Source organism: Bos indicus, chromosome 9 (genome assembly GCF_029378745.1).
Source record: "Bos indicus isolate NIAB-ARS_2022 breed Sahiwal x Tharparkar chromosome 9, NIAB-ARS_B.indTharparkar_mat_pri_1.0, whole genome shotgun sequence".
Taxonomy (NCBI): Eukaryota; Metazoa; Chordata; class Mammalia; order Artiodactyla; family Bovidae; genus Bos; species Bos indicus.
Window position 1 is genome coordinate 52,886,285 of NC_091768.1, and position 25,705 is coordinate 52,911,989.

At 39.6% G+C, this 25,705-nt stretch overlaps 1 protein-coding gene and 1 pseudogene across 8 annotated transcripts in view; one reads left to right on the plus strand and one right to left on the minus strand.

Moving 5' to 3' along the window:
- The window catches only part of KLHL32 (kelch like family member 32), a 221,254-nt gene that overhangs the window by 30,326 nt on the left and 165,223 nt on the right, over positions 1-25,705 (minus strand). For 6 of the 8 annotated variants that reach the window (XM_070796050.1, XM_070796051.1, XM_070796048.1 and 3 more), the window contains one exon: positions 5,649-6,375. In XM_070796050.1, the coding sequence (XP_070652151.1) occupies positions 5,649-6,375 (727 nt within the window). Of the gene's footprint in view, positions 1-5,648; positions 6,376-25,705 lie in introns of those variants that run through there. The other 2 variants (XM_070796054.1, XM_070796055.1) reach the window with 2 other exon arrangements.
- LOC139185037 (U5 spliceosomal RNA) lies at positions 13,714-13,824 on the plus strand (annotated as a pseudogene).

Here is a 25,705-nt window from a genome sequence, read left to right on the forward strand (position 1 = left end):
CTTCAAATTCACTCTGTCCTTCCCCTTAGCTATAAATTTGCTTAATGCACTCATTCCTCAAAAAAAGTTCCCTCCTTTGACCTAGATTTTTTTTTTCCTCTACCTAATCTCCATTCTCTCAGCCAAACTTCTTTGTCTTTCCTTCCGTCTTTCCTCCTTTATTCTTCCTAAAGCCAAGAACACTATTAATTATAATGAAAAGCTGTCACCCAGCCCGAAGTATGTGTGTACCTAGCACAGTACCCTCTCTCCCTGCAGGATGGAGCAGGGTAACAGGCAAGCTGAGGGGAAGGCTCAAGTTCAGGGAGTCAAGCTTTGATGACGTCCCAGCATTGTCCAAAGGTGGCCTGCGCTTGCAGCTTTCACTTCTTCACTTTCCATCCACAACTTTGACCACTGCATTCTAGCTTCTACCTTCTCTCATTCTCCTGAAACTGCTTCCAATAAAACCACCAAGTAGTTCCTGGCTGAAAAATGCCAAGGATATATTCTGGACTTGGACGTCCCCACAGTCTTGGGACACCTCTCACCCACCCTCCTGCTCTGGCTTCGGTTTCTATGATGCACCTCCTCCTCTGGCCTTGCCATTGCACATTCTCAGGCTCCTTCCTTCATACCCTGTCCTCTGTATGCTCCTCACTAGCATTTCCAGACCATCTCTAGCTCCTCTGGCTCCTCGCACTCTTCACCACCTTCTCATACTTAATTTGCTCTGAGAACCTCCTCACTTCCATTTGCTCTGAGAAACAGGAGGCAGGAAGCTAGTGAAGGAGGGTAGATGAGACCCTAGTGGTGGGGCATAGAGAGGACTTGGGGGCTGAGCAGATATATATACCAAGCCCCCCTTAGTTGGCTCCTCCCACCGAGCTCAGCTGCCCAGGTACATGTACAAAGTGGACCACAGGGTTTTTCCAACAGTGGATGCTTGCCAGAGGCTAAGAGAGTTATGGAAATGGTGGGACCATGAAGCTCAAGCCTGAGCACAGGGAGGGGTTAATAGGCAAGTAGGAAGCAGCCAAAGGACCTGGGGCTAAGTGAGGCTGAAGATGCCACAAACTTCCATGAAGCCTCTGGCTCCCCTACACTGATTACTCCCTGCTTCACGCTACTTCTGTATCTTGGGAAGACATCTCCCATCACACACATCACACGACACTGTAATCATCCATTTAAAAACCGTGAGCCCGGCGTGGGACCTGCCTTTGTGCTTTGTGGCTGCAGCACTAGCCCAGAACCACTCAGGGAGATGAGGAAACTTGCCCAGTCTGCTGGCTGGCAAAGAGTGGAGCGCGCTTCACACGTGCATGAGCCCTCAGTCTGTGACCTCAGTTCACACAGCCAGCCTCAGTCATGCCCCCTGCTTGTCCCCAGTACTTTGTATATAGTTTCTTTAGATGCAATAATATATTTTTTTTAATTTTATTTTATTTTTATACTTTACAAATTGTATTAGTTTGCCAAATATCAAAATGAATCCACCACAGGTATACACGTGTTCCCCATCCTGAACCCTCCTCCCTCCTCCCTCCCCACCATCCCTCTGGGTCGTCCCAGTGCACCAGCCCCAAGCATCCAGTATCGTGCATCGAACCTGGACTGGCAACTCGTTTCATACATGATATTATACATGTTTCAATGCCATTCTCCCAAATCTTCCCACCCTCTCCCTCTGCAATAATATTTACACATTAAAGCTATAGCTGTGGCATTTTCAAAATGCTGACTATGTTTTATATTGTTCTAATTATAATGAATACCAGAAAAATTAAAGGCCCTTTAATGGGTTTCAATAAATAAAAGTTATTTTAAATGGGGCAAATGCAAACTTCATCTAAATTTAATCAAGATGAAAATAAACATATATTCTAGGGAGTTAAAGAAGCCCTAGCAAATGTTCTTTCACGAATGAAATAGCTGAAAAAAACTCTTTGATTGTCCACTCCTAGAGGGCAGGAAGTGTGTTTGCTGATTTAATCTTATGTATCCATGATCCAGCACTGACTTAATAAGGATAGACCATTTCCTGAGAGAATGAAGACAGCACTAATGCCACTCTTGAGGAAATGCAATACCAACTGTCTTATCTTTGTAGTTTTAAGGAACTAATTCTGTGGTTAGTGTCCCATTATCCTGCTGCCAATTGACAAAAATGAAAAGTAAGTTATTTTGCAAGATGAGTTCGGGATTCACTTTCACTCACACGAAAAAGGATCTTTTCAGTAGTTCACAAACAATTTCTTACAATGGAGAGCGTGCCTTTAAAAAGTGCCACAGTGGGATACTTAATGCTTACTTTACTTCAGGATTGTGAATTTCAAGTAGAAATGATGTGCGTGTTTGTGAACTGGGTCACAATGTCAGATGCTAGAGGAGCCTGTAAAATCTGACTGTCTCTAACATCTTAAATCACATGCTAATGGGCATATCTACACAGCTCGGTTTTTTGAATTCATCTCTGCTTGTCTCATTTTAAAAACAAGGGGCGGGTTTCCAGGTGTCCTGACCCTAAAATGGACAGCAAAGGGGAGAGGGTACAGAGAAGGGAGTGAGCACACTGGAAATACTGTCTCTAAAGAAACATTCGTTTTGTGTTTTATGGAACAAAAATAAGCCCCCAAAATCCACGTCACCTCAGGCAAAGTTTACAATATACCAGAAGGATGTCAATGACCCGATACACCATTAGTTAAACTGGAAAAAATTAATTATTTGGTAAAGGATAAGGAACAGCTCAAAATATTTTTATCTACTCCAAAAAGAAATCAGGGTAACACTTCTAAATCAGAGACAGTCAGGGTGAACTATATACCTTTTTTTTTTTTTTAAAGGGCCCCTAGCAACCCTTTCCTATCCATGGTTAGATTCACAACTGATTTATTATAAGCTGGGCCTGAAGGTATTAGAAATGTCACTGGTGATTTCCTCCTCTTTCCAATTAAAGGTATTGTACTGTACACAGGGAAGTAAGATTTTCATCTCAAGTACACAGTAGGGAGAAACAAACCTGAGAAAACTGTGATTGTTTTCATTAAGTATGGTTAACACAGGCAGAATGCATTAGTGCAAAAAGAGAACAAAGGAAATTATTTCCTTTCATAGTAGGGAAAAAACAAAGTGATACAGCAGCAGGAACTGAAATAAATGGATACATTTAATAAAACGGAAAAGGAAACATACAGACCCACATGGAGAGAGAAGTCAGCTAGAAGGAAAGTTATGACCAACCTACACAGCACATTAAAAAGCAGAGACATTACTTTGCCATCAAAGGGCCATCTAGTCAAGGCTATGGTTTTTCAGTGGTCATGTATGGATGTGAGAGTTGGACTATAAAGAAAGCTGAGCACCGAAGAATTGATGATTTAGAACTGTGGTGTTGGAGAAGACTCTTGAGAGTCCCTTGGACTGCAAGGAGATCCAACCAGTCCATCCTAAAGGAGATCATTCCTGGGTGTTCATTGGAAGGACTGATGTTGAAGCTGAAACTCCAATACTTTGGCCACCTGATGCGAAGAGCTGACTCACTGGAAAAGACCCTGATGCTGGGAGGGATTGGGAGTAGGAGGAGAAGGGGACGACAGAGGATGAGATGGTTGGACGGCATCACCGACTCGATGGACATGGGTTTGGGTGGACTCCAGGAGTTGGTGATGGACAGGGAGGCCTGACATGCTGCGGTTCATGGGGTCGCAAAGAGTCAGACACTACTGAGCAACTGAATTGAACTGAACCTGGTTGAGAGATCTAGATCTAGGCTGATAAACTTCTCTGCTTTCTTAAGGCCTCACTCAAGAAAGTGTTAAATCGTTATACCTCTAAGACTATGTAAGGGAAACTCCAGCATTTTTTTTAAGTTTTATAGCCAAAATTAAAAATAAGGAATAATCATTAAATTATGAGAAGTTTATGAGAAAGTTTAAATTTTCTAAAATTTAGAAAATGCAATATAAAATTTAGGAATGCAATACCTTAGGCATATGTGAAAACTGAATGAGTCAATGGAAGGAATGTTAAGCTGGAAGACAATATAAAGTATACTGATTTTATAAATCCATCATTGCTTTGTTATCTAAGTACAGATCCGTTCTTCCTAATAGTAATGACTCTCTTGTAGCCAAGTTTAAGGTTTCTTCAACAAATCTAACAGGATATAGTCCTGGTGGCTTTTTTCTTAACCGCTGAAATATATACTTAAAGAAAAAGGAGTAAGTCACCAGATAAATGAGGTCTTATCTATATCAATATATAATAGCATACACACTCATATCAAATGTTGATTTGGCATACAGGAACGGTAATTTATCCTCATTTACCCTCTTCTTTGGTCTCAATCTTCATTCATTAATTATTGAGCAATTAAATCCAGACATGAGCCAGGTTTATTCAATAAAAATCAGTGAATTGCCAATAATTGAGGCACTACCCAGAGACGCCAAGACTACAGCTGTCTCCCTAGTTACTGAAGATAGCAGAAGGAAAAATGGGCAGAGTCCAGTGAATTTACTTTAAATGCAAGGGAGAATTTTGTTGGAGCAGATTTTAAATTAGAGACGATTACTGAAGGAAACAGAAGTTTTCACTAGTGTACTTAAAAATGATTATTTCTTCCAAGTACAAACATCTCTAAGTTACTCTTAGTATTTATTTGCTTTGACTATTCCTCTTTGTCCTTGACACAGAAACCTAATAAGTTCCATTTGGGTCACAAAATGAGTATCCTCCAACTGAGAGGAGATGCAACTTTCTTCCCTAATAGGCAAACTTTTCAAAGGAGTACATGTGAGGTTTTTTTCAATAACAGTATTGGAAACACAAGTTGATAATGTGATGTTAGTAACACATGCCTCATAGGTTCCTTCTGTAGCAGTGCAAAGACAGACATGAGAAGCTAGAAGTGGCACGTGGGTGTGAATGTGCCAAGACTGGCCCTGAGCAGGTACCTGCTGAAGCTGGGTTACAGGAGCATGGGATTCATTATATTAGTATCTCTCCTCTTTTAATAATCAAAAGCCTTCCAAAAAATACAAATACAAGAAAAAGCAAAATAGTCAAAACCCCCAAATAGTTAGGAAGAATGGGAAAGTAAATAGGAATATAGGACTGGGATGGCATGAAAAACTATAATTCACAAATAAAAGGAAAATGTTATTTTAGCCAATCATTTAAACCTCTTCCCTCAATGCACAGCAATGGCTCTGACCTGGATCTATTCCCACTGTTATACCCATCCATATGGATAAACTGGGCTTTTCTTCACCTGCCCTGTCTTTGATAGAATGGCTCCTACTCAGACAGCCCAAGGTGAAAGGAAAAGCTAAGGACCACAGGAGTGTAATACAATCCATGAATATGAAAAGCTGACAATCTAAACAATAGAAGGTTTGGTAGAAAAAGAGATGTTAATGGGCCATTAATTTCCATTTTTGAAATTTTACCCCACTAATCACTCAGAAAGTCACAGAAAGGTCAATTACTTCCCCTTACACTGCTCTCTATAGAAACAGGTGCCCAGTAAATGAATGTGAATTAGCTAAACTGGCATCCTTGGCTGAATTGTTCACAGACGCATGTGGACACAACTACCCAAGCCTGACTTTTCAATTTATGAATGAAAGTGTTTTGTAATAAATCCATTAAGCATGCTCTACCTGATATCCACAGAAGACCATCAGCCACATATCCAGCGTGACAGGACAGGGACCGGTCAAAGGACTGGACAAAAGTCCACTTGTTCTTCTTGGGGCAATATCGCTCCACGGTAGGCAGAACCTGACGCAGTTCATTTCTGCCCCCGACAGCATAGAGGTATTCATCCATGGCTCCCAGCACAAAATGCTCCCGGCAGTTTTTCATGGGTGCTATCTCTGCCCAGGAGTTACTGCGGGGGTCATAGCGACAGGCAGTCCTCACGGCACATGTCCGACCACTGGCATGCTCAACTTCCCCTCCTGCTACAAACAGGAAGTCCCCCATGACCGCCACACAGTGGTGGCTCCTCCCCACGGGCATGGGAGCCAGCTCACTCCAGTTGGCCACGGCAGCGATGAGGGCATTCTCCTGATCCACGGGATTGAAGTACCGGAGTTCCTTGACTTTACAGACCTCGCGCTTCTTCCCACCAATGATGTACAGGGTATCCGACTGGAACCGCGGTTTGGTCCTGCGAGTCTGCCACACGGGCTGTGCGTAGATGCTCTGGTGGTATTCCAGGGCCTCGTTGACCAGAGCTGTTGCCGTCTCGCTCGCCTGGACCAGGGGGTGGGACAGGGCAACTGTGTGGAGCGTATCCACGTCCATGAGGCCGAAGCGGATATACTGCAGGAGCTCATCCAAGTACTGGTAATGGCAGCTGTGTTCCAACCACCTCACGGCTAGCTGAAACAGAGGCAGGGAGGCAGAGAGAGCGCAGAGGTAAGAAAGAGCCAAAGCAAGGGGGCGCACAGGCCTTGCCATGTTTTATTTCAGACACTTCATAATTTCCTTTTTTTCCTTACAAACCATGTACCACTCAAATATTGTGATACCCAGTTGAGGGATATTTTTTTCCCTTTCTGCATCAGCAGAGACACAAAAGAACTCAAAACACTACTGGAGCGATTAGGAACAATGTTAAGTAAAACTGACAAGACTTAAAGTATCACTTCGGGTGAACAATAATTACTTTTCAAAAAATGAGAATATGGTGATGCAATAGGCTGTTCTCTTGGGTTTTAGGCATAAGAGGCTTGGTGCCCCCACCTCTACCAGGAAGTGTTAACAGTGAACCGTGTCATCAGTGTAAGCAACATATGTCAACCAGTGAGCCAAGGTGCTGTATCAATACGAGTAATGTGCGAAAATATGTGAGCATCTGAGACCAGAGGGTGTACTTGAGAGAAAATCAATATGACACTAGTAGCATGATTTTAAAAGAAAAAGGACTTTTTCCCCTGCTCCTTTGGTAGGGTATCAGTCAGGAAGCAAGAGAAGAAAAAGAAAGATTGCAATCTATCCATTTTATTTTTTCTCAATTAGTTTTCATTTTGAAGATGGTTGTTGTTTGCACCGTAAGATACAGCAATTTAATAGAGCTATTTTCATAAAAACAGGATATAGAGGAAATTATCTTTGTATTATGGACACAAGAGCAGAATTTAATCCTAGCCTTTTTGTTTAGGTCTAGAAATCTTTCAAGAAGGAAAAAGTAAAAACTTTTGGCTACAGAAAAATAGAATTTCTTTAAAGCAGGCATATTAAGTCATAAATACCAAAACTGAAGAATAGTTTAGAAAACAATAGCAATAAAAAGTCAATTCATGATATGGAGCACTTAAAGTAAGTTAATTAATGTGACTTAATATTTAAGTTTGGCAAAGATTTCCAAACACCAGCATAAAGAAGTATATCTAATAATTCCAGTCAACATATTTGATAGAAACCCAAGTCTTCCGCATTGCAGGCAGATCCTTTACCACCTGAGGCACAGGGAAGCCCTTTATTCTGAATAGTACCTATATTAAACTAGATTGCCTAAGCAATATAAATGTGGACCTGAAGGAAGTAGCATAAAAAAATAAATAGAATACTGGATAATTTTGCTGTGTTTTACTTGCTTTCTGACCAATGGAACCGGGGTTCTGTGTTCCTTTTTCAGCTGACTCACTACACTAGAGGAAAAAACGCCTGCAGAGACAGAAGGAAATGTCATGGCCTCAGACCATTACTCCTTGACAAACATGAGCCGGGTTTTCATCCTGGTGAAAAGGACTGCTAAACTCTCTGAAGCATTCGATCATTTCTGACTTGTATCCATTTGACGAACGGCTCCAAAAGGCAAGGCATATTGCAGGCATGTCTTTTTAGTTCTCCAGATGAAGAGAATGTAGCCAGTGAATCTGCTTCCAATATATGCTAAATTGCATCTCTTAATGAATAATGAGTGAAGAGAAATGGAAAAAGAATGTCATTGGGTGCCAGGCAGCCTACAGATGCCACACAGGCAGACACCATGGAGGGGAGATGAGAGACACTCTTTGGCTGTTTTTCCAGAAACTAGTTTTTTTTTTTTTTTTTTAATTTAAATAAGGTACTAGCCTGATGAAAAAAATTACCTGTGTACAGTAAAAACAGTAATAATCAAAGACAGTGCAGAAGAAACCGGTTACTCATCAATCACCAGGTCTCTGCCAGAAGTGGAGAGTTTTCCCACAGGCAACATCCTGGTTTTCCTCCACCCTAATTTTAGAAGTTTCAAGAAATGGGTTCCAATTATTTCCCTGGGGAGATAATTCTACAACTTAATAAATGATTTTCCATTCTTTGTCCCACAGGGCTTTCAAAAGTTTTCAGAGATAAAGTCATCCCACTGAAGGTCACTCCTGTACCAGGTAAAATTTTCTTAAACTTGATCCTTCATATTGCTCCTAATTTGAGTCATTCCAGCTGGTATTGCTTTGTTTTGTAACAAACTTCTCAGAATCCTTAGAGCCTAATGTTTTTGCATCTTGCACATGGATACTACAGGAAAACAGCTCTGGAGAATTACCAAAGAAATGCTCATGTCTCTATAGCCTCTTTTTATAGCACAGTGCTGCCATTTAATTACTTTCCTCCTTCCTCATAAATCAGTTCTTCCCATGCCCTAATCAATCTTCCAGCCCATCTCTTAACACTGTCCAATCTACCTTGATCTTTCTAGTGAACATTGTCACTTACTGTGTGAAAGGAACATAAGCCACAGCCAGGCTCTGCTTTTAAGAAAATTTCTAAGGAAACAAGCGGGCAGTGGAACAGTGACCACTGTGATCTATCACTGTGATCTATCACTTCCGGCTTTCTGTCTACTTATCACCCCTTACGTCACAAATATCATGAGAGGGTCCATGCTCAATTTCCCCAAGTATTATGTATTACAGAAAACTTTGTGCACATACATTTAGTCTGCATTTTCTGGGCTGTTTTTTCTTACTGCCAATATGTCTAACTTCTCACATTTTTCATATAATTTTCACACATTTATTATTTATAAATATTTTCAGACTACATGGTCATTCATATCTGTTGGGTTTATCTTTTCTCCAGATCAAAAGTAAATATAACTTACAGTTCTGCCAAATTCAAACCAATCTCACCTAGATAGGGTATTAGTGCTAGATTTAAATCCAGTGCTTCTCAAACCTAATATGTGCATGAATTACCTGGGGTTTCTGGCCAAAATACAGATTCTGATTCAGTAGGAGGAAGGGAAGGATTGCAAGTCTACATTTCTAACCATCTCCCAGGTGATGTGTACACTGCTAGTCCATGAACCACATTTTGAGCAGGAAGGTTTTAGACAGTCCCATCCATGAGACTGTAAACTGCTGCTGTATTACAGTAACCTGAGTCTGCTGTTTCAAATTTCAAAAGGCTTAAAATCAACTGAAACTTAAGTAGGATGCTTTAATAAAGATATAGGGCATGTGTAGCTAATACTAGGGCTAAGACAATGTGTTTCCTTTATAGTAAGATATGGGTAAGCTCTTACTACGGGCAAGACAGCATACTTTCAGACCTTGGCTCTATAAATCAGCACCTGATTCTGATGGCATAAAGGAAGCCATACAAACACTCTGCAGTTTTGCTTTTGCAATAATACATAAACAAAAGTAAAAGTGTCGTCGTACTCAGTTTTTACTTTGGTGACAATATAAAAGAGAAAAATCATTGAAACCATGGATAACTCTTACTTATCCAGATAATGGAAGAAATGGCAAAGAAAATCCAAAACAATGGGCTACCTTAAAATCACTTCTATACCACGAACCTCAATGGAGCACTATTCATTGCCATGCTGAATTGAGGGCAAGGCGGTACATGCAATCCTGGAGCCCATTTAAGAGGTTTAGAATAGAAACTCTACTAGGGCTTCCCTGGTGGCTCAGTCAGTAAAAAATCAGCCTGCAACATAGGAGACCTAGGTTTCATCCCTGGGTCGGGAAGATACCCTGGAGAAGGAAAGTGTAACCCACTGCAGTATTCTTGCTTGGGACATCCCATGGACAGAGGATCTTGGCAGGCTACAGTCCATGGGGTTGCAGCATCAGACATGACTTAGGACTAAGCCACCACCATTAGAAATTATAGTATACACAGAAGGCTGATTCATCATTGGGCATCATGAAACACAGACACCACAGGTAGCTCTGTAGTGCATTTTGGGGCTTATATTTGCAAATGTTTATTTAAGGAACTTTTGGCTTTTGGTGATACTACATCTAGAAAGCATAACTCAGGGAAGGTGAAAATCCTATTCTAAGTACTCTGACACACTGACATTCCCATCGCCCTGATTTCTAGAATATTTTAATTGATGGGGGTGGGTGGAGCATACAGTGAAAGTTTTATCTCTCACTTGCTTAGGCGACAAAGACAGCAACAGTGGAAAAGAACACAAGGATTCAGGTTGGGAGGACAGATCAAAGAGTACTTAGGAAACAGGGCATTAGGCAAGGTGTTTCCTAAACCATCTGAAACACAGGGACTGCCACCTCCAAAGACCACAGGAAATCTCCCAAGCACCGTGCCTAACCCAATCCATTTCATCTTGCCCTGATGGACAATTGTTTCTTCCTCAAAGGAGCACTTACTACTGCTTATTCCAATGTCAACATATCTCTCAGTTTCTTGATAAAAACAATGTCTAGCACATAGTAGGCTACACATATTTGGTGCATAATGGAAAATTCTTTGTAACTATTCCTAGGCTATTTCTCACATTTCTTTTGAACCAATGACATCAGATTCTGTATATATCCATATCTGTCTGTCTATAGGCTTCCCCACTGGTTCAGATGGTAAAGAATCCTTCTGCAATGTGGGAGACCTGGGTTCGATCCCTGGGTTGGGAAGATGCCCTGGAGGAGGGCATGGCAACCCACCCCAGTATTCTTGCCTGGAGAATCCCCATGGACAGAGGAGCCTGGAGGGCTACAGTCTATGGGGTCTCAAAGAGTCGGACATGACTGATCTATCAATCACAGGCTTCAGTCTCCTATTTCATCATCTCATCTTTGTGGTTTTCCTGTAAAGCCCTTATAAGCTCTCACACAAGGCAGCACGCACTGGACTGGACTTATTTGTATATGGTCCTCGTTTTACTCCCTCCACGATTGGCGCTGGCCACCTCTGTTTGAAATTATTAGCAATGCAATGCACATTGTAATATGCTAATCCCTCAAATAAATTTGAAAATATCAGGGCAAGAAGAAACTTTTGAGTACGCTTGGTTCAAACTTCTAAATCTTATAAAGAGAAATCAAATCCAGACAAGTTATTTGACATATTCTAAGTCATGCAGCTGATTAATGGAAAAGCTGGAACCAGAAATGCCGTTTTCAAATTATAAATATGTTCTATTATATCATATAATCATTATTTGTTCATCAAAAACTATTTTAAGATAGAATCTGGGCACTCAAAATCAAACCCAACTTCCGTATTGTCTAAATTAGAGAAAAAAAAATCTGTTTTTTAAAAAATGCATGCTTTGCTTTAGATAGGTGAAAATGTTTTTCAATGACTCTCATTTATGGATTATTTTTGCATAAAAACCATGGTTTAACGGTGCCAGTTATAGAGTTTGTAAGTAAAGAACCAGTCTTTAGAGGAATGGGCTCCTCTGAGTATTGAACTTCTGTCTCACTTCTTAATGGGAATATATATTTAAGTTCTAGGTGATCCCCTGTTAACTAAACCTGGCTCAAAAATATATGGAAAATAGTCCCCTCCTTTTAGTTTTCTCAGTGTATCCCCACTGATTGCTATTCTATGAATAGGATATATAATACTAAATATAGAAGTATATAATTTTAAATTATGCAAAATTTTCTGATTCAATTAAAGTATGCAACCTATTTAGATGTATTTCACAAATATGTGAAATATATGAACGAACATCACATTCCTAACATGATAAGCCCTCAAGCTGTGATCCAAATTCCTTTACTGTTTCTCAAACACACTGAGATAGAAACTGCTGTTTTAAAATATAAAATTCCTGATCCTTTGAAAGGAGCTGCTGTTTTGAAATCTATCTCTGCTTATGTATGTCCACAAGTATGTGTACTGCCCAACATGACCCCCAAAGCAATAAGAAATTTTATATTCACAGATTCTCTGGAAAATATATGAATTAGGAAGTTATCCCAAATCCAAGAATACACATCAATGCGCTCTTCCATAAAATCACCTTTATATCTTGCAAACATATATATTAAAATGACCTTTACAGAGCAGTTCTCATCGGATGAGTGATTGAGTATTTTTCTGCAACACTAACAAAAGATAAAGCCCCGTCGAAAGCAGTAACTCTTTCTTTCTCTTGGTTCACAAGTATTCTTTTTCACTGAGGAGGATGTTCTCATCACAGAATTCATCAGCCAAAGCTGAGTAAGCAAGAAGCGGCATTTTTGCCCACAGTCCGACACAACCCCCTTGGCCTGGGGCAGCTATAATTACTCTCTTATTCTAAAACTTGGTTGCAAACTGCTTTGTTGATGGAGAAAACAGAGACCTGCCTTTTGCAGGCGCCCTGCTGTGAAGGCACAAGTGTCTATATCCTTGCCAGTCCTGTCATCCTACTGGGATAAGCCAGGGCACCCATCTCCCCTCAGTGACCGACAGGCAGCACAAATTCCACACGCCTGCAGATTCAGAAAGGAACAAAGGAAGGGCAGAAGAGCAAGTCAGCAACCTCCTGGCATTCCTGAAGCTCCACCAACGAACCTGGCGTGTTAAAAGAGTGCTTGGGACCCAAGCTGTGGGGAGCAGAGCATGTGTTAATGGAGTGAGTGACAATGCACAGAGAGAAGTTTCCCCTTCTAAACAGAGGATCAAGGATGCTCACCATCTTCTAATACATGGCCTCAAAGGGAAGCTGCACGGACTGTTATATATGTTGTGTTCAGGTACACTAACTCATATGTTATTTTATGCCTTAAATTTCAATAAACTGTAAACACTTTAGCAAGATACCCTTTAAATATTATACAGTTTCTTCAGATGAAAAATGTGGAGTTTCCCACATGTAAGTGAACAGGTGTTGAAATTTGCTATGTTCGACTACACAGAAGCTTATTTATTTAATATGAGTCATGTTAAAGCTCTAAATAGTGACATACTACACCAGAATAATGACTGACATAGAGGAAAGTTCATATTAATAAATAAACACACAGAATTTTACAGCTTTATTCTCCTCTTTGAGATGAAATGAAAGATTTCTGTTCAAAATGGCAACAATCTGATCCAAAAGCAGCAGAAACTAGGGACATAAGATCAGAGTGCGTTGCTCCACCAGAACAATGAAAATGTTACGGTGGAGGAATATTAAAAATTACAACAGTGCTCACTCAAGTGCTATAATTAAAACTGTGTCAACATTTTGCTTGTTAAAACAGTTTTCAAGGGAGGTTGTACATTAACCATTACAGCTGACTACAGACTTATATATGACACATAGGCTGTTTTTTCCTCTGAGAAATATATTTCAATTGAATCAAAACTGATGAGGTCCCAGGTTCATATACTGTCAGAAAAAAAAAAAAAAAGACCTGGCAGATTTTAAATAGAATATTCAGCTCAGCAGGTATGATAATAACACATATTCTTTCATTGTTCATTTAAAACTTTATGAAGTTGAAGGATTGACAAATGCTCTTATGTTCACCTTTAGCAAAAAATTTGTGCTTGATAATACTCTAGCTTCTCTTCAGATCATATATGTCTTTTGCCTTTTACTAAAGATATCCGTGGAAAAGAACAGTTAAGAGGAGTTTTTTTAGGGACTTAAAAAAAAAAAGTCATGATGTATACAACTTAGCCTCAAATGGCTCAGAAGAAAAGCACACATGTGTGTTCTCTCCCTCTCTGCCTGAATAGCTATTCTCCTACTAGATATTTATAGAGAGATAGATATCTAGAGATGGAGGCAGAGAACATATGATAAAGCAAATGAAGTAATTTGCTAAGAAATGAGCAAATCATATGGGTGCTCTTTACTATTCTTATTCTTGCAACTTTTCTGTAAGTTAGAAATTATTTTGAAACAGAAAATTGAAGGAACAAAAAAAAGTGCCTGTTAACCATCTTTAATACACATTTTGCTCAAAAAATACATACTGCCAAGCATCAAAAGTAAGAGCCCTTGCAAGCAAGGATGTCTCCCGCAGACAGTGACAAACACACAGGACTGGAGGAACCACAGGAAAAGTGCCCTGAGGCCTGCCCCATTTAAGTTCCTGGTATTTGTGAGGGCAAACACAAGGACTTGAGTTGTCCTTTGGTTCAGTCTTCTGACACAAGTCAGTTTTTAAAAAGGTAAATTATATATCAAGAAAAAACAAAAGTAGGAAAAAGAGATGAAGTTAGTATACCATGATACTTTTTACATCTATAAGAACTGGCCACCATTTGAGCTGATCTTTGAAAAGTCAATACAAAGAACAGCAAGAATCCATGGCCAACACTGGAGCAGTCATTTGGCATCTCATCTGTAAAATGAGTGAGTTGATGCAAGAGTCTCTTTATCTCTGGGATATATGTCACTTACAAATCCACCAAAATGTAATATTTTAAAGTAGAATCCTCAAATACACACTACTATATGTAAAACAGACAACTAACAAGGACCTACATTATAGGATAGAGAATTATATTCAATTAAATAAAAAAAACCTAAAAGGGAAAAGAATCTGGAAAAAGAATGTTGTTGTTTAGTCACCAGGTCATGACTGACTCTGCGACCCTGTGAACTACAGCACGCCAGGCTTCCCTGTCCTTCACTATCTCCCTGAGTTTGCTCAAACTCATGTCCATTGAGTCGGTGATGCCATCCAACCATCTTATCCTCTGTCACCCCCTTCTCCTCTTGCCCTCAATCTTTCCCCACATCAGGGTCTTTTCCAATGAGTTGGCTCTTCATATCAGGTGGCCAAAGTATTGGCACCTCAGCTTCAGCATCAGTACTTCCAATGAATATTCAGGACTGATTTCCTTTAGGATTGACTAGTTTGATCTCCTTGCTGTCTAAAGGACTCTCAAGAGTCTTCTCCAACACCGCAGTTTGAACCCATCAATTCTTCAGTGCTCAACCTTCCTTATGGTCCAACTCTCACATCCATACATGACGACTGGAAAAACCATAGCTTTGACTAGATGGACCTCTGTCAGCAAAGTGATGTCTCTGCTTTTAATACACTGTCTAGGTTAGTCATAGCTCTTCTTTCAAGGAGCAAGCATCTTTCAATTTTGTGGCCACAGTCACAGTGATTTTGGAGCCCAAGAAAAAAAATCTGTCACTGTTTCCACTTTTTCCCCATCTATTTGCCATGAAGTGATGGGACTGGATGCCATGATCTTCATTTTTTGAATGATGAATTTTAAGCCAGCTTTTCACCCACATCAAGAGGCTCCTTAGTTCTCTTCACTTTCTGCCATTAGACTGGTATCATCTGTACCTGAGGTTGTTATTTTTCCCAGCAATCTTGATTTCAGCTTGTGGGTATGTATATATATATATGTGTGTGTATATATATATATATATCTGAATGACTTTGCTGTACAAGTGGAAGTAACACAGCACTGTAAATCAACTGTACTTAAAAAATAATAATTGTTTTTATTTCCCAAACAAGGGAAAGGAAATAGTTAACCAAATCCAGCACAGAGAGTCCCAGGCAGGATAAACCCAAGGAGGAGCAACCCAAGGCACATAGTAATCAAAGTGACAAAAATTAGAGAGAAAGATAAAATATTAAAAGCAACAAGGGAAAAAAAGACAACATACAAGGGAAATCCCATAAGGTTATCAGCTGATTTCTCAACAGAAACTCTACAAGCCAGAAGGTAATGGCACAATATATTCCAAGTGATGAAAGGGAGGAACCTACAACCAAGAATTCTCCGTCCAGCAAGACCTTCAGATTTGATAGGGAAGTCAAAAGCTTTCCAAACAAGCAAAAGCTAAGAGAATGCAGCACCGCTAAGTCAGTTTTACAACAAACACTAAAGGAACTTCTCTATAGTCAGTAAACTTAACAAGAGAAGGAAAAGATCTACAAAAATAAACCACAAACAATAAACAAAATGATAATAGGATCATACATATCGATAATTACCTTAATTGTAAATGGGTTAAATACACCAACCAAAAGACATAGGCTGGATGGGTGATAAGAAAGCTGGAGTAGCATACTCATATTGGCCAAAACAAACTTTAAAACAAAGACTGTTATGAGACAAAGAAAGACACTGCATAATAATCCAGGGTTCAATCCAAGAAGAAGATATAACCATTATAAATCTATATGCACCCAACAATAGGAGCACCTCAATATATAAGGCAAATACCAACAAAATAATAATGAGATATTTTTAATTAAAATTTTGAAAACTTAAAAACATAAAGTAGAACCCTCCAAAATTTCTACAGGTAGGAAAGACAATCAAAGTTAATCACTGTGTCTAGGATCCAAGCCACAGATTTCCATAGCACAAATAGTTTTTATAAATATCTTCTCAGAACAACGAAGTGATGGCTTTTGTCTATAATTCTGAACTCACCAGAAACACACACCTGTGTACGGCAAGTGGAAGTGCATGTGTACACAGGCCCACACAGGAATAAAATGATCTCAGCCAAAGAACACACGTTTCAGACTTGTAAGGCGACTGCTTCAAGGTGTTATTTATTTAAAATCCCAGAGTGAGATTTTATTAGAAATGAAAATATTTAATAAACTAGTCACATAAAGTTTTACTTCAGGAGAGGCTTTAAATACACCATCCCCATATCTAGAATATACGAAGCTTTTTAGATGGGAAGAATGTCCCTCAGGACAATAAAGACAATCAACATCACCAATGCAGGAAAAATGAAACCCATTCCTGGTCTATTCACACTTAGCAAAATATAAGTACATTTAGAAATAACTTCTTATACTTGACTTAAATAATCTAATAATCTAATAATGGTCTGAGCCAAAAGATAATACTCATCCATTAACTGCTGATGGCATCAGAGTATCACCTGATGCTAGATTGATGGGTGAGACTTCTAAGTAAGATATTAGTGATGCACATTTATATGTAAGTAAGATATCAGTGATGTACATTTATATATAAGTAAGATATTAGTGATACATATTTATATACGATGTCCTTCTGGAAATAAAAGGGACACTGCATGTGGTGGTGAGATATGAACCTTATATTGTCAGAACAACATGGGAAAATCGGAGAAAACCAACTTGGTCAAAGAAGAAAATCCTACGGTATCGCACTGGCAACAGGGAGCAGAAGTGACCCTCCCTGGGTCACACCATTTCACATTCTCTCCCAGGTATGCAGGCAAGGAGGGTGCCTTATCAGGGTGAAGTCAAAGGACAGGGAAATTTTGATGCTTTTTTCCTACCGCTAACTGGTGCATGCCCATGGAGGTGAACATGACACAATGAAAAGGAGAAAAGGTTTCTTAACGTATCTGAGCGTTTATGAAAAACATAAATATACTGAGCCTAGGTTTCCTCATCTGTAAAACAAAGATGATGTTATTTACGTCACAGTGTCTACATAGGACTGAATGAGATAACATGTGAAAGTGCTTGGAAAACTATGACATTTAGACAATAAACAGAATTATTATGATGGCAATGAGCCACCAAGAGATGCAGCTAATTCTCAATGCAATTATCCTTCTGAATTCATGTGAAAGCCAGCACATTCAGACAATTTTTACATAAAACAATGTTGTGCAATATTGACAAATTTTGAGAGATCTCTAGATGATAAGGAATTTGCTACACTATTAAAATACTTCATGTTATAAAATGATAGTAAAATCAAAGCAGATAATCTGTTGCAGATTAAAATCTAGCCCTTAAGATGAGCCTATTTCTACACCAATGAATTCAGTAATTCTAACCCAGTAATTAAAGATACAGGATTTTTGTTAAATTTCAAGTAAGAGAAAAACCAATGAGTGGATGAACAAATGAATGAAAAGAGAGACACAGACATAAACTTAGTTGTCTCTGCGTAACCGTCAGTATATGTTCACTTTCTTTACTTGGTGTGAATGTCCCATTAAAATATTTGAATTCAAGTCCATCAGTTCCCTTAAATCTCAACTCAGTTAACTTAGTGCAAGGAAATTATATGTATACCCTAAGCTATCTGACTTGAGCAAACTAAAATAATGATTAAGTTGATTACTTTCTGCTTTTTTTGGCTCTGGGGTAAATGATATAATCATGAATCTTTTAGTATTTTTATTCATCCATTCCTCAATTTATTTTAATTTGTATTTCTTTTATGATAAACCAAGAATTCTCTTAATTTTCTTTTGACTACACTGTGCAGTCTGTGGGATGTTAGTTCTCCAACTAGGAATTACACCTGCACCCTGTGCACTGGAAGCAGGAGTTTTAACCACTGGACCACCAGGGAAGTCCCTTCAATTTCTTACTGAGTGTCCATTATGTGCCAGGCACTTAGCCAGTGAGGAAGAAATTCTCACTCTCTCTCTCTCTCTCTATATATATACAGTCTTACCTGACATTCAGTCCCAAGTTCTGTTAGCACCATATAACTCAAGCCTTACTCTTAACCTCAAGTGTCTTAACGTATCCCTGTAAAATATACTCAGGGAGTATGGAATTAAGGGAAGAAATATCCTACAATTTTAGAATCTTCAGTCTATTGTAGGCAGATTTTCAGACACAAGCAAAACCCATCTTTTAATGTTGCCGTATCCCTGATGGGTGTTTTAAATATTTCTGGTACATTTATACATTTTAAAGTTTGTTTTGTTTTGTTTTAAAGCTGTTTAATTTGTAAACACGCCCTGGAGCATCCTGAGAGCATCAAGCCTTTGAATATTTCTTTATGAACTGATTCAATAATAATGAATCAATTACAGGTTCACTGGCACATACACTCCCCACCTGAAATGAAACCTTTAATGACCAAAAGGAGCTCAAAGGCTTAAGCAGCTGCCCCAGGTCATAGAAACAGAGATGGTAAAATCCCTCAAATAAGGGTACCATGATGAATTAGATGTTCAGGAAGTACCTAAGCTGCAGGTAAGAGTTAATGTTGGCAGCCTCCAAAGAAAAAGAAAAGAATCCTCAAAGGTTACTTTAAACATTAATTTGGAGCTGAGAGTACAGTGATTGGAGTCGGGAACCCACTATCTGGAGCACATGACTAAACACAGTCAGGGGCCAGCCTCTATTATCAGGGGATAGAGCTGGGGGGCTGGGGTACCAGGGCCTACACTCAGTAGGTTGCAAAGAACACACATAAGATGCCATGCTGACCACTAAACCACCTTCACCATGTGAATTCCAGCCTGGCTACTAATGTGTGAAAAAGATACTTCACACTGCATTTTTCACCTTCATTTCATCACAGTGTAAATAATGGGGAACACAGAATCCTCTATTCATACCCTGAAGCACCTTTGAATATAATGTAAAAGTGATGCTTTTGTCAAAAAAGATACACTCTTTTCAGCCCAATTATGATTTTTTTGAGTGGGGGAGGTGACTTAGAAAGCCAATATATAATAGCCATGTATGGAAAATGGATAGTTACGTATAGGTGTAACTATGAATAGATGTAGTTACATAAAGAAGACTGAGTGCTGAAGAATTGATGTTTTTGAATTGTGGTGTTGGAGAAGACTCTTGAGAGTCCCTTGAACTACAAGGAGATCAAACCAGTCAATCCTAAAGGAAATGAACCCTGAATATTCATTGGAAGGACTGATACTGAAGCTGAAGCTCCAATATTTTGGCCACCTGATGCAAAGGCCGATTCACTGGAAAAGACCCAGATGCTGGGAAAGATTGAAGGCAGGAGAAGAGGGTGGCGGAGAATGATATAGTTGGATATCATCACCGACTTAATGGACATGAATTTGAGTAAACTCTGGGAGATAGTGAAGGACAGGGAAGCCTGCATGCTGCAGTCCATGGGGTCGCAAAGAGTTGGACATGACTTAGTAACTGAACAGTAAGGACAGAGGAAAATGGGTGTGTGGGAAGACAGGCCCAGTGCAGGAGAACCAGTGGCTTGCCGATCTCAGAAAACCTATGAGGGGGGAGGGGCTGCAGTGGGTGAAGGAAAGCGCACTAGGAGGAATTAACAGTAACTGTTATCCTGAGAGAAGGAGCGTGTTCCAGTCCCAAGGCCAGGCGTCCAGAAGGAAATCTGTAAGTGTTTGCTGAAGGAGAAAAAAAATTTTTTTGGTCAGCAAAAAAAAATTTGCTGAAGGAATTATGAGACTGCAATATGAAGAAGTCACAGACCCAGGACATCTTTACCACATTCAGAGGAACAACGTGTTGAAACAACAAGGGGAAACTCGAAGGTGGAGACAGAAGAGTTGAAGAGGAAAGAGAAAGTGGCGCCAGTAAGGTGAGCCCAGCCCTAGGAGCAGAGGCCAGGAGATGAAGTGTGAGACACTCTGGGGACCCTGTAATGGGGGACATCACTGCTTGAGGGGATGCAGTCTCAAGTGAACGGAGTCACCGGGAGACCACGGTTCTGGGAATGTGGTGGGGAGCTTATAAGGACACAGAGAAAGTTCTTTATCTTTAGACATTAGTTTAAAGGGTTCAGCAGGCTGGGGGAAGGTAGAAACACAGTCAGGCTTGGACCAAAAATGATCTGAAATAGTGTTATACTTCAAAAAACATTTTTTTTTTTTGCTTAAGTCTCATTAATTTGCAAACAGAATGAATCTAAAAATAAAATATAGATACCACTGTGGCAAGTCATCTTATTTTTTAAATACTAAAAAAGAAAAAAACCTCTCTTGACTGATTTGACTGAGACTTTTCTCCCCTAATTACCTTTTTATTCTCTGCTGCTGAAATAAAAACAAGACATAACTAATCAGTAATTTTACTAAGCATCCCTGAGGGTGATTTTATCCATGCTATCCAGAGAGCTAAACAAAAATAATTATTCCTGGTCTAGTGCAATAAAGAATCTGGTTAGACTATACATACACGCATGACCCTATTCTCATATATTTTCAAATATTTTAAACAGCACTGTTACTTAAATAAGGGCTGCCTAAAACAGTAACTGAATTCAATGACTTAATTCATTTTTTTGAGCCTCTTCACATGAGACTGAATTATCGCTTAATGACTCCCTTTACCATTCAAAAATGAATAGCTTTTTTTTTTAAGCAAGAAATAATGTGAAAATAGAACACTTGAAGTAAAATTATAATCATTATGACGCTGTCACTTTAACACCTATACACTTAATTGTTTTACAACTGACATGTAAGAAAAAATGTCCCACAGCTAAGTAGAAATATGCTGCTGAATGTTCACAGTGCGGAAGGGAGGACCTGAAGACAACATAAATGAAAACACAGAACAGTGATTCTGGCTCTCAGGTCCCTAATCTATGAGACCACTGTGCAGAGCTTGGAGACAGAAATGAAGGCCTTCCTTTATTTTTTCTTTTCCTTTTTTTTTTTTTTTTGTTTTAAAAGGTGTGCATAAAAGAGGACTAAAATGAGCTATGCATTGTAAACACCAGCACTATTAGATACCTGCATCTTTTTTACCTTATGCTTCAAAAAGCAACAAGATTAGGTGCTGGGATGATACAAATTGAAATTTGCAACTTTTAATAACCTTCGTTGTTCTGTCGACAAATATCTGTCTCCCCAGCTCAACCCCTCCCCTCATGCTTCCCAAGGAGGGAAAAGGAGTCAGAGGCTGCCCTTGGAAACAAGAATTCATCAGACTGCTGTGAGACAGGCTGGTGAGAGAAACATAAGGAGAATGGAGCCTTCAGTTCATATATGCGCCCATTTTGAATTTCCCAGCTTTGCTGGTTGGTGTGACAAGCAGTGCACAACAACTGTGGGAGCTGCTGCATTAGCAAGCTGGCCAAAGTACCCCTGTCATTTACACTCCCCCACTGCACAACCAGGATGGGAACATTTGCTCTATTGGAAGGCAGCGATAAGGATGGATTTTTTAAAGTTTCCATTTTTAAGTGAAAATGAAAGAAAAATGCTCTTCTAGATGTGTTGTGCCTTTGAGCTCCATTTGAAAAAAGAAAAAAAAAAAGGCAGAGAAAGCTGCTGTGAAGGTCACTGAGTGAAAGAACTTCCTCGGGGCACAGAATAAATTAAATCCCAAGGAAAAAATAAAATGTGATTTCCAGAGTGTGAGGCACAAACTCCAAATGACAATGATTGACAGCCAAACTATATCCGTGCAATATCCAAGACTGCACGTTCTCATTTACCTCAGTGTAGCCAGCAAGCGCCCATTAAACATCCGTCTGATGCCCAAATTAACCTTCTTGGCAAACTGAAAGAGGCACAAACTATCATAATCAACCTTTCATTATCACAGCAGCCTCTAGTTAAAGGGTCAGAATAATTGTGCCATCAGAGCCTTGATTGTTTTCAATCAACAGACGGCTGGAGTGACAGCTCGGTGATGGAGGGGTCTGATGAAACCGCACCAGGCCTAATCAGAGCAGATGAAAGGAAGGCATGATTGGTGCAAATGAACAGTCGTGCCTCTCCTTTTCATTTACGATCTGAAATTACTCTTAAATTTGTGGGGTTTTTTTTTTTCCTCCCTTATGAGCACCACTGAAAGAATGTTTGACTTATTATGAGTTCTGACAGTGCAGAGTTATAAAACACAGGTAGGGTTATCAGCTGAGGCTTTAAGTGGGTATTCAGCATAATTCTAACAAATTCACTCTTGAAAAGCACAAAATGACTAAAAAGGCTTCCAATGACCTAACCTCTCAGTGCTGTTTGATTAACAGACCCATTTATTCCACTGGCATTCTAAATGATGAGATGATAAAACCGAGGGCAGAAATATCTTGTAAATGTTTTCTCTCAACCCCTCTGCTCTGCTTACTTCAGTACCAGTTTCTCTGCCCCAAATCCTTTACTGTTCTTGAAGACCGCCACATTAGGGGCTCAAAGGAGCTCATCCATCAGAGGGTATAGATCAAATAAGGGTGATTTTGAGTTAGGAACACGTAGCTGTACTGGGAGCCACAGGGGTAGGTGGAACCCACCAAACCTATGCTGACATTAAAAAGAATATTTGAGGAAAAGGAATAAAAATTTCTGCGATAGGCCAGGCGAAATTTGGCACAAAGAGATTTGGGGAAAAATGGAGATGAGTTTTTCTGCATTCATGTGGCAACTACACAGACTATAGTCATTAATATTCTTAAATAATTTATGATAATAGAATATACACCTGGAGTAGCAAAAGTAAGTTTCAAACTTCTATTTTCTTCTTTAATTTTGGGATCAACCAGCCAATCATGAAAGTATTATGATTCAGGTCAATAGTGCAAAACAAAGGAAAGTTTTTTAGCTGTAAAAATTAATATGCATGCAATCTGTGATGTGCATGTATGTGTCTGTCTACCTGCAAGTGTGTTTGTGTGTGTGGTGTGAACCCGACACCTATGTGTGTAAGAGACAGGAGACAGGATAGTTTTTAACCTCTCCACTCAAAACTTTTACATAAAACTTAGGCCATTTTATTTGCTAGACTGTGAGTTGGAATGATACAATAGGGGTATATAATAGACAAAGTAAAAAGAATTATTAAAAACAGCCTGGAATTTTCAATGCAATATTTAGTCTCCTCATAGCTAGATCTCATTTTATGGGTCAGGTGCTCACCACCTGACCCATAAAGTATCAAGAATGTACAAAATTTCCATAGTTCTACTTACATGTACATATACCTCAAGCAGGATATTGCTAAATTTGCCATATGACTTCAAAGCATCTCAAAGTTTTCATTCTTTTTTTAGGAGACAATTCTCCTAGAAAGATATCTGGCAAATGGTTCAGGCACAATTATTTTACAAAACCATCTTCGCTCTCCCACCACCTTCTCAGGCATCTTACTTGTGGTGTGTGCACAGGGGCCTCCAACAAGCTTTATTAATGACCAGGCTTTGCATCTCCTGAGGGTTCCCTTCTTTTCCCTGAGTAGCATTGGTTTTTACGGCACAGACTTCCTTCTGCCCAGAAGGTAGTTTGTATATTGGTCAATTAGGAGTGGCTTTGGGGAACTTCCCTAGTGATCCAGGGGCTAAGACGCCAAGCTCTCAATGCAGGGGGCCCGGGTTTGATCCCTAGCTGGGGAACTCGATCCCACAGCCACAACCAAGACCCAGCTCAGCCAAACAAACAGATAAATAAAAATATTAAAAAAAAAAAAAAAGAGTGGCTTTGGGACACTGACAGCACATGGGATTTAAGAGAGAATTTCCTTAGCTGGTTCACAGACCAGGAGGATGAAAAGCAGGCAGACCCGTGTCAGTGTCTGCTCTAACCTCTTGAATCCAAGAGGTGTGGAATTCATCGTTTGAAAGCACTACACAGCCCCTCTACATGGCTTAAATTGTACGAGAGATGAGAAGAACAGAAAGATTCTTCAGGAGACCTGGCAACCTGACAAATCAATCCCTTTGTTTACTTTATTATTTACTCTCTGTGTTGGGCTTCACTCCAGAGTATACAGTCCCAGCAGTGAGCAGAATAAGAAATTGCTTACAGCCCTCGGCAGGTTCAATGTCATTCCCACAGCCAAAGAGAGGGATGTCTAAAGTCTATTTGCCTCTTAACTAAGCGTTGTCCTTTCTGGATGGAGATGTCTAGTTTTACTTTCAGCTGTGAGTAATTTCCCACTGTGATTGGCTGACTTATAGTCAATTTAGTATAATTAATGCCAAATTACATTGTAATTCACCTAGAATTACAAATTAAAAGCTATATTAAGAGCAAATGAATTAATCAAAATTAATGATATTATGCTCACTTGTTTTAAACTGTTAATAAGATGGGTCCCCCTAAAACGTTTAAACTTCAGCGCACCATCCATCACTACTTCAATTACCTGACTTCCTTGTGTGGCCAGAGGAGCTGGTGTGTGGGCATTTCCCATCAACAAGAACACACACAAAGAAGATAAGTGCATTCAGCCTCCAGCTGGCCCGGCTCTTTTTAGCTTCTGTTCTTGAAACATAAGTAGTATCTGGACCACTTACTGAAACGGACTTCCTATAGACAAAGAGGAACAATGCAAAAGCCTGTGCTATTTATCTTTAGAACTCATCAAAGATTTTTTTACCTAAGAGAATTTTTCTTTCTGGTTATGTTTTGTCTACTGGAATACTGAAATCTGTTTTCATTCCTCCAATGTGGCACCCCAAGTAACAAAGAGGTGGTCCTGTTAAAGAGGAGAACCTCAACTATTCATATTTCTGAATACTGCCCATGATTACTATCTTAGAATGGCCACCTTTTCCCTCCAGGTAAGTTGAGAGATGTTGTTCTTTAGTTTTACTTGTAGCCAGGCCTGGAGGCAGGGGTGAGTGAAGCAGAGTGAAAGGGTGTCGGCATTTAAAAATAGATGCCAAAGGTTCCCCAGACATCTCTTTGGAGTATAAACAAACCCAGAGGCTCACTCCATGGCTAAGTTGAGAGCCTCTCCTCTAGAATACCCAGAACAGGCAATCTCCATGGTCTGATATGGCCAGTTGGCGCAAATACCACGGCCAACAGGCACCCAACTGGCCTGGTAAGGATTCCTATAGAAATAGTCTGGCAATGCAGGGCATGGGGTACAAGCTCATTTCTACCGGAAAGACACTT